General features: G+C 41.3%; 1 protein-coding gene across 2 annotated transcripts in view; it reads right to left on the reverse strand.

The window, feature by feature from the left end:
- Positions 1–562: 562 nt before the first annotated feature.
- Positions 563–13,146, reverse strand: part of LATS2 (large tumor suppressor kinase 2) — a 47,026-nt gene continuing 34,442 nt past the window's right edge. Inside the window, exons 3-8 of one of the 2 annotated variants that reach the window (XM_086476168.1) lie at positions 10,728–11,032; positions 9,495–10,697; positions 6,149–6,731; positions 5,332–5,514; positions 3,965–4,071; positions 563–3,208 (exon numbers count right to left, since the gene is read on the reverse strand). In XM_086476168.1, coding sequence (XP_086332294.1) covers positions 2,714–3,208; positions 3,965–4,071; positions 5,332–5,514; positions 6,149–6,731; positions 9,495–10,697; positions 10,728–11,032 — 2,876 coding nt within the window. In that variant the 3' untranslated portion in view covers positions 563–2,713. Of the gene's footprint in view, positions 3,209–3,964; positions 4,072–5,331; positions 5,515–6,148; positions 6,732–9,494; positions 11,033–13,146 lie in introns of both variants that reach the window. The other variant, XM_009957970.2, reaches the window with a different exon arrangement.

Here is a 13,146-nt window from a genome sequence, read left to right on the forward strand (position 1 = left end):
AGCACCTGATAAGCTCAAAAGATTTGTTTTTCAAATCAGTTCTCCTTTAGGTGAAACGGGAGTTGGCTTCTGTTCCCCACAGCACAGATTTTAATGAGTAACATATTCGGTGGGGAAGCACCTGCTTCCTTCTGGGCTCGTTTCTCTTGTTTTGCTTAGTTGCAAAGACCCTGTATTTGCAGGTGAATTACCTGTATTTAAGAAATGCCTCAGAGGCAACAGCCAGAGGGGGCGAGCACACTGGTTGTGGTTGCCCTGGCAGAGCCACCACTGCAGAGAAAAGGACTGCTGAATTTTATGCCATCTACTGACCTGGTCACACCAAAGCCAGTTCCACCTATGAATCCTGCCCCCTTATTCTCAAGGGCCATGAAGGGCAGAAGAAATTGTGGGGCAGAGATCCCACATCAAATGATTCTGTGATTCTAAATGCTGCAGGAGAGGTGAGATTTGGATCTCATTTTTGTAGCTCAAACCCAGCACTAACAGTACAAAACAAACCCCATTAAATATTCTGCCTTAAAATAGCAGAAATTATCCAAGAACACATAATGCATTTTAGATTTTGATTCAGATTTTTAATAAATTGTGCCAGTAGAAGCTTTCAAAGGCAATGATATATCAATAAATAACAGTTAAATTGAGTTCCTGAGAAAGAACCTACCACATGAAAGAATGTCAGATAGATGTAAATAACAAAAAATGGCATTACTATATAAAAAAGCAGTAATACTGAATCTTACATGAACTGTCACAACACAAGCACTGCATACCTCAGAACATTCCTTTCATACAAATGTAAACAAATACACAATCATTTTTGTTTAGTTTAGGCTGATGAATTTATATGTTGTTGCTTAGATATCTAAACAATGGATAGGATAGGATATGCTAAAACATTAAGGAATAATATGTGGAATAATATATGGAAAAAATAATGATGCTCCAGATCTAAAAATAAAGCAAAAACACATTAAAGGAGTGTTTTCCTCAAATGTTATTATGTCAATCACTTTAAATAGGACTGTTACACTAATCTGAATTAAGGATTTTTGTGTGTGTTTACTTATTTAGTTATATATATAATATATATGCAAATATGTATGGCTTAATTATCTTTAGTATTCTGATATCACCTTGAATAATTCTCACTTATACATGTAAGAAAAATGCATATTTTAACATAGTTAAGAACTGATATTTTTAAGTATGCCTATAATTTGACAGAAATGAAGGACTATTGTGCTCCACCACAGCAACACTTTTACCTATAGACAAGAGGACAGAATGACCTGTGAACAATGCCAACAGTTTCAGATGTCAGTGCCTAAAACATTAGGATCCTAAACAGATACATAGCCACTCACGTGTAGGGATCTGATGTCTGGAAAAGCCACGTACCTCCAGGTTCCACAGATGTCCGCGGACCTGCACGCACTCCACATCAGCCTCATTGCACGTCGGATCCCGACGCGTCGCAGGAGCACGGCGTGGGACAGTCTGTTTTGGATGCTGAGCTACCTCCGTCAGTACTGGTGCTCTCTCTGCACTACTGCCAGTGCTGAACAGCGGACGCTGCGCTGCATGTTGCACCACTAAGTCTGATCTAGACTGCTGCCACAAATCGGTTTTGTAATAACGGTCTTGCTATTGATCCTTTGTGGGGAAACATGTTTGCTGATGATACAGGTTTACTAAAATGCTTATTACATCAGACCACAAAATCACTATTCAGTTACAACCTTTGCAACCTGTTTTACAAAATTAATATTGGATACAATCATAAAAGGAAACCATCCACACAATACATTATCAACACGCGGTTTAAAATGGTCTAATTTTAGACCCTTAGTAAAAATGGATCCACAGGACCTGCCTGTGAATGGCAAGAAAAGGCCTTTTCAAATAGAAAAACACTGCTCATGCAACATTCTTCACACACTAGACAATGAAATCACACCCAAATTGTCACTTGCTCACACTTTCTATTACACTCCAATAAGCAGAAGGAAATAAAGCAGCTTTAAGGTTATGTCACAATTTTGAAATGTGGAAAATACATACAATAAACAAAAATCACGGTGTGAATACAATGGCATCAGTAAATTTAGAAAATTAGAGAGCAGTTTTCTTTTTTTTTCTTTTTTCCTCTTTTTTTTTCTTTCTTATATTATTGCACAGAGACCTTTCATCACATGTTCTTCAGCTTTATGCATCTTCCTAAATGTGAAATAAGTGCTATGGATAAAATAAAAATGTAGAAAAGAAGAACAGCAGCATGATTTGTCAAAGTTAATCCCTATAATTTAGTAGGAAAAAAACCCCTGCTATAAACAAAATATAAGTGCTCTTTATTCATTTAAAAAATAACGCTGACAGTTGCAGAAGTCTGTAAATGTTAATCTGAGTAGGGGGATGCTGACCTCAAATAAAAATAGGCCTAAAAATGACAGACTGCTGGCCTGGCAGATTTTGGTGCAGACCAGGATTTCAAGTGTAGTTATCAACAAAGTTATTTACAGTAAAACTGACCTGAACTTTCAAGAGTGTCGTCTTTAGGACCTGGCCCTGCAAGCTTCTGACTCCCCAGGATGCCTCCAGCCGCAGCTGAAGTTACACCTGAACAAGCCCTGCAGGATCAGCTCCTAAAGGATCAGTCAAGGGCCCTACTGGATTTGAGATTAGTCTTATCTGGAGTACTCTACACAATAATTTACACATATACAGGCTGACAAGCTCCAGTCTGATCCACCACACCTTTGTCTTCTACATCAGATTTCTCAGACTGGCCAAGTTCCATTCCAGAAGGTTTGGGATACCTGAACGGATACCCATTGTCATCGAAGAACCTTCGGAAAGTAAACTCATAAAAAGCATGTTCTGTGTGTTTGCTGCTGGAAGAGGCTAGTGGATCCCATGTCCTGGTGCTGTCACCACTAGCGTCGTTCCAAGGACCTTCCTCTTCAACGGGATCAAAATTTGAAGTGTCCATCGGATGGCTGATCTTTGGAACGTAGGGAGCTGGCTGCCTACGGATATCGGTAGAGAAGTCCATAGAGTGAAAGAAAGAATGGGCCTTAATATCATCTGCTCCATTTCTTCCAAGCCTGTCCTCAGCAGCACAGCAGAGCTTTGTGATGAGATCAGTCGCCTCAGGGCTTAGCTTGATCTGTGAGGGAATGTGCAGTGTGCTTTCCCAATTTATCACCTGGAGGTAAGAAAGGCATCAAACAGCTTCTAATCTTGGAAACAGAATCTGATTGTCAACGTTACAGAAGTATACACATAAGTAGTCAACTCACAGTGTACACATTTGTTTTAGAGGTTCAAGAAGCCAATTATTAGATTGCACCGGCTGTTAATAATTACGTTAATGAATCAAGAAACATTGTCGGATAGCAGATAAAAGGAGCAATTCCACTTTTAAAAAAGGCAGACTCCTTCCTGAATGCTCCCATAGTCAGACCTGAGAACATACTCAGTTTACACATGACTTCATGAAATGGCTTCAAGGAATTACTTTACTTGGTTTCCAAAATGTAAACTAGGAAAAGTGGTCATGAGATACATCCTTTCTAATAAAAAACTACTCGCTGCTTGCCTTTGAAACACTTCCATTGCTAACTGTAATTATCAATGGCATATCAGCTTACTCAAATCTGACAGGCACTCTGAGCAGTTTAGATGGATGAACTCGTGCTTAAGAAATCAGAATTGTGCTGAGAAGACTGGTAACACCAATAACTATCTATGCAGTTGGACAAGTCAATTCTAGTCTGCTATTCAGTATCTCCATCGATTGCGAAAGGATTTGTGCCTCCACAGAACTATTTAAAATCAGGCTTTTGTAATCACTACTCCTTTCTCTAGTAAAACAAAAGGGGATAGGTCTGTGGATGGAGGAGAAAGGAAGGGAAAAGGTTAAAATTTTGCTACCACAGATTGGAATTTTGCTTTAACTTACCTTCAGTTGGGTTTCTGTGGGTGTAGGAGCCAGAAAAGGAGGCTGTCCCACTAACATCTCAAAGAGGATCACACCAACACTCCACCAGTCACAGAGCTGAGTGTATCCTGAAAGGGAAGTCAAAAGGTTGTCCTCTGCCAACTAAGGAGAATGTGTATAGAGCTACTTGCAATTAAGTCACAAAACACACAGCACAGATTTCTCCCTTTTCTCAGACAAACAATTTGTTACCTAAAAATGAAGGACTCCCAATCCACCTTCATCATAAAGTCGCTTCTGCTTGCTGACCTGAATTCTACTGCTGTTAGTGAAGACCTAATCCTGTTGTCTGGGAATCTTTCTGAATAAATTCCATTCTCAAAAGGGAGTAGTGAAATCATACAATTAGAAAGAATGACCTTTTTTTTTGTGCCACAACTACATCACTACACAGCACAGACTGGACCTCAAAGAATAACAAAAAGGTTTAGCAACTGATGTCCCCCCTAGGTTCAGTGGAAGTGACACCGTGAGTTTGAAAAGCTGCTGAAAAGACACAGCCTGACTCTAGAGACAGAAGAAAGCCACAGATGACTTTGAGCAAGTTCCAAGCAGAGGAACAATTGCTGTGATAAGACAAATAAGGTGCACGTTTGAGATGTCTGAAAAGGAATGGAGGATTTAAACACTGACTTCATTAGAGATTTGTGTCATCGGATGATGTAGGGTCCAATGTAAAATCTCTCAACTTGAGAAAAACCAAGGTTAGGATCTGGCTTGCAGACAACTTTAAACATCTAATCTCCTTACCACAGTGACCATGTCTGTTCTGCACGGATAGCTACCAAGTACTGTCTATATTCCTCAAGCCAAGCTTTTCAATGCAGGGTGTCCAGTGTAAATTGTGGAAGACTTTTTGTTGGGTTTCCCCAAGATTCTGGCTGGGAATCTGGAGGACATGCTTCCAAAGTTTACTTCATCCATATTTAATTGGCCGGTCTGAATCAGTGATTCAGAACCATCAGCTGGCTACTCACTGGTCTATGTAAACTTGCTAGTGGTCACAGAGTACAGATAATCTGCTTTATACTTAAAAAATATCACTGTTGACATCATCTGACACATTTATTAGCAGTCTCATTCAAAGGCCTCAGAGTGTAGATATACACAGACACACAAATTATGACCACCATCAATGTCAGCAATGTGGTGGTGAACAATGGAGCATGTAGACAAATCTGTTCTCCTTAATCTGAGCTAAGCGTTTGTAGCCTTCACAATGGTAATATTCCAAAGCAGCAAGCTTATTTAAGGCCAAAAAAAAAAAAAAAAAGTATTTCAAAGCATCAACGTTCACTTAAAACAGGAGAAAAATACAGGTTATCTACCTTTACGAAGGAGGACTTCAGGAGCAATATAATTAGGGGTTCCAACTAATGAGTGGGCTAGACATCTCTGATGCTGCTTCTTAGCTCTTTGTTCCAATGTCTTCAGCCTATCTCCACATCTACAGTTGGACACATCATCCCAAAGATCACTGGGCTCCATGCTGTCTTGTCTGATATGGCTCCCTTTCGACAAGGAGAGAAAGTTTACATCCACGGTCACAAAACAAACACACAAAGAGAAAAGTATTTATCTAGATCTAGTTATGCCATCCTCTACTCTCACTGAAGAACAGCATTTAAACTTTAAACCCAAGGCATTTCCTTCTGCCCTCCCCTTCACAGTTGTTTTTCCATAACCAGCAAAATGTCTCTGTCTCAGCGCAAGGAAGCATGCTCCCATAAGGGAGATACGGAACAATGAAGTATATTTCGGTTAGCTATACCAATTGTTTATGACCTTTTTGCCAACAGACACCAACGCTCCTCAATGGCACACACAGCAGTGCATGGACTGCTTTAAATCTGTGATTAAATTATTTCACCATCAAAAGAGACTCTCCAAACAAATATAAACTGAAAAATCGCTGCTACTGCATGGTCAGCCACACTACCAATAGGGATTTGAACAGTATTGGAAACAAAGGGCTGGAAACAAACTAATTGAATGAGTCAGAGACAGACACATCATGTTGTCATTGACTGTTGGTCAACGTACACACCAGCTCTGTTTTCTGAGCCGGCATTTCTGCCAAGAGGTAGGTGTTCGTTTCAAAATAAATAATGCAATACTATCACAAATAAAGTCTAAGAACATTACCTTTCTGATAGTATTTTGAATTGTGGGTCCACCTGAATCCAGTACACAGTCCAAAGTCAGTCAGTTTGATATGCCCATCAAGGTCTATCAGAATGTTGTCAGGCTTAATGTCTCGATGAATAAATCCCATTTTATGCACACTCTCTATGGCCAAAGTGAGCTCTGCAATATAAAATCTAGCCAGACGCTCTGGAAAGACCTCCATCCGAATCAGTAGACTCATCATATCCCCACCAGGAATGTAATCCATCACAAAGTACAAGTTCTCTTTATCTTGGAAGGAATAATAGAGTTTAACCACCCATTCATTGTCTGCCTCAGCAAGTATGTCCCTCTCCGCTTTGACATGAGCCACCTGGTTCCGGTTTAGCACATCTTTCTTTCGCAGTGTCTTCATGGCATACAGGGCATGGGTATCCACTTTGCAAGCCAGGCATACTTCTCCAAATGCACCAATACCCAGAGTCTTGATTTTCACAAACATAGATTTGTCCATTTTGGCCCTTTTAAGTCTGTTGTAGTTGGACTCCTTCTGGTAGAGAATTTTCCTCATTTGTTCCTGTTCTGCTTCACAAAGGCCAGCCTTTACAAAGGAAAGCAAACCACAAGAGCTAGTACTGTTAATTCTTAGCAAGAGAACAATAAACGAGCATTCCCAAAACACATTTCTCAGAAAAATTAACCAAGAACGAGAAAAGATGTATTCATGAGATACACTCTCTGGTCCATCTGTTGAGGTATTTCTGAAATACCAACAAATTCACTGTGCCTTAACTTGTTACCTGAATTTGCCGTATCTGCGATAGGTCTGCCTTTCTCATTTGACTGAACGAAGAGGCATGGGGCAATACAGTCAGAGAGGGGAATATAATGTAACAAACCTGATCACTGGATTTGGTTTATACCTTTCAAACATGCACTTTGCCACTGCACTCTGCTATATGTATGTGCACTGCAGTACAGCTTTACTTAAACTGAAACTTAGATGCAGCAGTCCACTTTGTTCATGAATGATTCTGCACGGCAACTCACATTAATATTTCCTACTTTAAGTTCTGTTTGACGGTTGGTTTTTGTGTTGTAATTAAGAAGCTGGTTTCAACCTACACATTCCCAAGTGAACTGTCTTCTTTAGAAACTGTTTTTCTTCCTTTGCCATATAGTCTCCACTCTCATGGTTTGTAGATCTCCTGACCATCTGTTCTATAAACTTCTTCCTTTTCCCTCCCAAAATACACACATACAACCCTCAGATCTGGCCTCTCCTCAGCCATCGCAGCCCAGACCCTGGTGCTATTTCCCCCCTAAATGTATTATTTCCCCTCTGCACCTAAGCTGTAGAAAAGCTGGCTTGTCTACCTCCTGTCCCCAGAGAGCTTCCAAGGAACTGCAAGTAACACTTCACATGGCTGTGACGAAAGAGCTCCTGAAAAAGGGAGAAGCAGCAGTATCCAACCAGGCTTTCCCCATCCTTCAAGACAGAGGCTGCACACTGACGACTCTGCCAGCTTCGGTGCCTGTCCCTCTCCTGGGAGCCACTGGTGGCCTCCACCAGCAGAAGCCCCTAGGCTGATCTGCAGGATCCTCTGACAACTCATCTTCTGCAGCATTCCCCTTTCTTTCTGCATGCCCATTTCCAAGATCCTGAATAAACTGGCATCAACCAAACCACTTTGAGAGGAAGATTAGTGCCTGGTGAGAAGGGGCAATGGGGAGGAGCACGGAGGTAGTTGAGGCTGACTGATTAGCAGGCTAGAGACCCGAGCATAAGCCCACAGGGCTGCTGCTTAGATTGATCTAATTTGACATATGTAGTCCAGGTCTTTAAAGATTCATGTGGGCAGCCAGACTACGCAGTGAGATCCCCATGGCATAAAAATGAAAACTGTATGAACAAAGGATGGAGGAGGTCTGCAGAAACTTGCAGAACAGGTAGGATGACTTTTCAGACTGAAGGCAACAGCCAAATCAAAACAAGTACCACTGTTTTTAAAATGTAAGGCAAGTACATCAATCCATAATAAAGGAAGTGTTTATTGTTTTAAGGTAAAATAATTAGTGTCTTATGTTCTTGGTTAATTCTAGAACAATGTGATATTCAGATAGCCAAAATCTCCTGAGTGTATTATTCCAGCCAGTGATGAGGTTGCTAGGGGAAGGAGTTGTTTTTGTTTATAGCTGAATTATCTCTTGAGTTATGAAGTGAGGGAAAGCTGAAGAGTCAGAAGAGAAGAACTAACACAATTAGCTGCTGTTTTACTTCTCTAGAGATCATTCCCTATCTCAGTTTCAGGAAAATGTTCACTAAATCTAAGCAATGCAACACAATCTGTACTTGCAGCGAGGACAAACTATTAACTGTCACCAAAATGCCAAACTTTCAAGAGATTTTAGAAGCATAGTCATTTAATTTAAACCTCAACAAACAAACCACTGAGTCTTCTGGAGCAATGTAAGCATTAAATTAATTGACTCTGGAAATTGACTGTGCTAGGGAAGATCGGGTAGTTAATTATTATCCATTATGCATTAATAGCAGCTTTTCTTAAGAGTTTATCCTTAAATACAAAAGTAGACTAGTCATATTCTAGTCATGCCTGGGGAAAAAAACCTCTTCCACATTTAAAAATTAAAACCAAAACTGCCAGAGCAACATCAGAACTTGGCAGCTTTGTTTTAAGCAGCCCTACCAGTGAATCAGCTTAGGTTTGAGAGCTACAATTAGGCATGAAAGAAGTGCTGTCACTCAAAAGTGCACCTCCCTGAGACCTGCTTCTAGAACAAGTTCCAGCAAGGGTCCCAAGGTCATTTCAAGCTGGCCAAGATGTGGTTACTTGCACGATATTATTACTTACACGTGTTCAAAAGACAACTTCCAGCCAAGTATTACGCATTCATCTGAAAATATGGCACAGAGATTATACTGCCAAGTTAAACCACGGCTTTGGTGAATAAGTGGCTGTCATGGAACAGGGAGGAAGAACGGGAGCAAAGCAAAACCTTTTTCAGAGTTTTGCAAGAGCTACTAAAATACTGCCAGAGTTATCTCAGCCTCAAACCTGGCTTCTGCGTTCTTGCCTAAGCAAACTTAATCCTCTCCTACCATGGGGGTTTTGCTCTGTTTTCCTTTTCTGGTATGAAGATATATTATTTCACATCTCAGGCTTTTCAAACAGCCTCCCAGACCTGCATCCATGCTTCTAAGCAAAAACAGTCTGGTATAGGGAGATGTTGGATATCTACTACTTCCAGGGAGTCTGCCTTTATACATTTTTTAACTGATCAAAAATGGTAATAATCAATTTGACCCCATCAGCTTTTATTATAACAAAACAAGAAGAATTACTTTAGCCATTTCTTGCTCCAATTGTAATCTTCTGTTGATTTTCTGTTGGTAGGTCTTTATGACATTTTCTACATGTTGCTCCATGTAGAACTTGAAGGCAAAAGGTGAGTAGCTCTTTATTCGGGATTCTCGCTTTTCCTCATCTTTGCCATTTTTTCGCACAGGCACCGGAGACGTCTGAATCTGCTTTTTATCCTTGCTTGGTTTTTCAGCTTTAGTGTTCTTGCTGCTTTTATCATTTCGCTCGCTGTTCTCCTCAGCCTTATTGCACGTTGAATTGGGGACTACACGGAGGGTCTGCTCTACGCCCATGCATAAGCAGTTAATATCAAACTGCTCAGAGCTACCGGGAAGTAACAAATGCTTGGGATATGGTGGTGGTGGACACCGCAGTTCCTGGCTACCATAATCCACGTCTAGTTGATAGGCGTTAGCTGCTCCAACAGGTGGCACATGCTGCTCAATGATCTCCAAGCCATCCACAGCTGGTGCCTGTGCAGGTAACCAACCAGGATGGGAAGGTCCCACTGCAGTCTGAGGTTCAGGCCTCATCACTCGCATGCTCTTCACTGGCTGCAGAATATGGGCAGATGTGACTGCTGTGATCGTATTTGGAGATGTAATTGAAGGATCAGGTTTTCCTGGAGGAACCTGTCTTATAGACACTGTCACTTGTGGCTGTTGCTGATGGTTGTTAAAGGAGTTTGTTCTGCTTGGCACTGTGGCATCAGGTCTGAAGGATACATGTTGCCGTGGAGATGTTTCTATTCCTGGATTTTGTAAAGAATCTCGGCGTGATGGTGTTGCTGCCTGCCACTGCTGAACTTGAGGATTATTCATGTCGTAGAGGTCCATGTTTAGGCTATTTCTAGATGGAGTTAAGAGATTTTGTGGTGGGCTGTCTGAAAAATCATTAGCAAAGGCTGGACCTCTGGATATCACATGCATTTGATGAGAAGAAGGACTTGTCTGTTTGTGATGAGAATGCGATATATACAGGCTTGCCGGTGCCTGCTGAAATGCATGACCAGAATTATTCTGAACAACTGCCCCTTTATTTGGGAGACTGGTGTATCCTCCGTCCTGCTGCATCTTGTTTTGGAAGGACGGACTCCGCTGAACACCATACCCCATAGGTTCCCCCTGCACCATCATGTGCTGCCTGCTGTAATGTTGACTGTTGGAGCCATGGGATGCCTGCAGCTGCAAGGCTTGGCTGCTGTGATTAGCCACTGGATAACTAATCACAGAAGACTCAATATTTGCAGGGTACGTTTTCTGCTGATGGCTCGTTGGTGTGCTGTGAGTGCCTACTCCAGAGGGTCGCTGTACAGGACCATTCATAGCTGTAGACTGTGAAGTAGAGATTAAATAGTCCATGTATGGCCTTGGAACCTCAGTAAGCATGTTTGCACCTTCTGCTCCGAAGCCTGTCCCTTCATAGGCTGCATTACTGATCTGATGGTAGGACGGAAAAGATTCATTTGATCCTTCGAAGCTTGGCCTGCGGGTTACATTATTTGGCACAATACCCTTTCCTTTATAAAAGAACACAAAAGAATGTTAGGAAGCAATTCAGGTGAACCAATTACTTTGCATAACACATCCATCTATACATACAGACACACACACACATGCACGCACACTGTGTAGGAAGTATGTGTTCTAAAGCCCCTTTCAAAATCTAAATTAAGCACTCTGAACATTTAAAGTTATAGGTGCCAAGTATTACTACTGATAACGAGCTACTGGCCCACAACACTGCTCATGCCAGGAATCATCAGGGAGTCCTATCAAATCATGAAAATAGAAGCACAAATTCCTTAACTATGAAATCATCAGATTACACTACAGCCTGGTTTCTAAAGCTGGACCAGTATTACCAGTCATTACTCACAGACAGAAGGAAATTACAGAGCAGGGGGTTAAGTACAGCACCAACAGGAGAAAAAAGCTCCTGAAAGGACTGTCAACACAACTTAAAGTCAACACTACTACAAGTTGCTAGGTTGTCACATAGTCCACATCATCTGTACAGTGAGCTCACTGCTCACGCTGGGTATCTGTTCACATCTCTCTGTTCCACCATTCTCCTCAAAAATCCTTGTTTCCCTCTCCTTCATTTACAACAAAGGCATCACACAATTTGTCCTGTATTCCTTCCAATGTGTTGGACAGAGTATCCCCTCATATTACTCATCTTCCATCTGTCTGGAAGACAAATCTTTCAGGGTGTCAACATGTTAACCTTAGTTCGAAGAATGTGCAGAGACAAGATAGCAGCATTCCTACACTGGAAGTGTTAATGGCACTTTTCATCAGTTCTTTGATCTGAGGACAAATTGCAGGTGTATAAGGCATTGACTTTGCTAAAAAGACAAGGGGAGATCCTGTGCTGCTGCTATTTTTTTGTTCCCCTTCTGGTTCTTTAGATTTCACAAGTCACAGGACTTGGCCCACTTATGCCTAAATAATTTCCCTTTAAAATCTTGACTTCACAAGGACTGCAAGAACAGTCCTATAGAGCTAACAGGCTTGAACACTGGATTGCAAGTTTTTCTGATTACTTGCATCACAGCATGTCCCAGCTGGGCCAGATGCAGCACACCTGACCGTAGCTGTTGACTCGTCGCCTTGACGCACAAGCCCTGCTACGTGCAGAAACACAAGGTCGTGCACATTATTAAGACAGGTCTATGCACCATCTCTGCACATCGAAGAGGCTTCCCCCACACTAAATGACACTTTCATAAACAATGCAATGTTTTGAAATGGAATCAAGTTGAACAAATAATCAATGGTCTTTAAAGCGGAATCTATAATCAACAGCTCTTTTTCCTATGGTAACATAAGGCCACGCTTACTGAGTTTGTACTTGTGACAGCACTCCCTGATAGCTCATCTGTCGGGACACTGTGAGATGCACTGAGGAGGCTATGGCAATCCAAAGCACCCTAAGAAGTGGCTACCCTGGCCTGGAGGTGGGAGGCAGCCATAAGACCCATTTGTCATCTCTGTCAGCGGGATTCATGCTGAGCCTCAGAGGCAAACTGACTTTGTTTTTCCCTATCAGAGGCCATGAAGGAAAGTAGCAGCAATAATTGTCCTCCTTTGGACACATACGTCAGCTGTGCAAGGAATCTTGCTGATGTCAAGAGAGATAGGATGTCCACCTCCTAGATTTGTATACCAGTAAGTCTGTTCTGGTCTGATGGAGGAACATTTGGATTTGTCAAGATACCAAAGCTGGTAGTTGCAGATGATTTTTATTTCGCACATTCCTATTCAACACAGTAACTGTTATGACTATCTCTTGCCTATGAAGGTTTTAGATCAGAGTGTACTCTTAAGATTAATCAGCTATACTCATGGGATCATCTGTTTTTATACATAACTCCCCGTCACACAGTAATATCTGGTAAATTTTATTTGATTCTTGCCAGTATGCTGAAACTCTTGTCAGCCTTACTATTGAAGTTAAAACAGGACAAAAATTAATAATTTTAAAATCTATTTCCATACACCAATATATGGAACTCAGAAAGAGAAGATTCAAATTCTCAAACTGCAAATGAAAAGTTCCTAAGTAGCATTACATGCTTCCCAATGAACTAGAGGAGACATATCCTATCTCTGCACAAACAATACCATG

This window comes from Leptosomus discolor, chromosome 1 (assembly GCF_034619465.1).
Source record: "Leptosomus discolor isolate bLepDis1 chromosome 1, bLepDis1.hap2, whole genome shotgun sequence".
Lineage (NCBI taxonomy): Eukaryota > Metazoa > Chordata > Aves > Leptosomiformes > Leptosomidae > Leptosomus > Leptosomus discolor.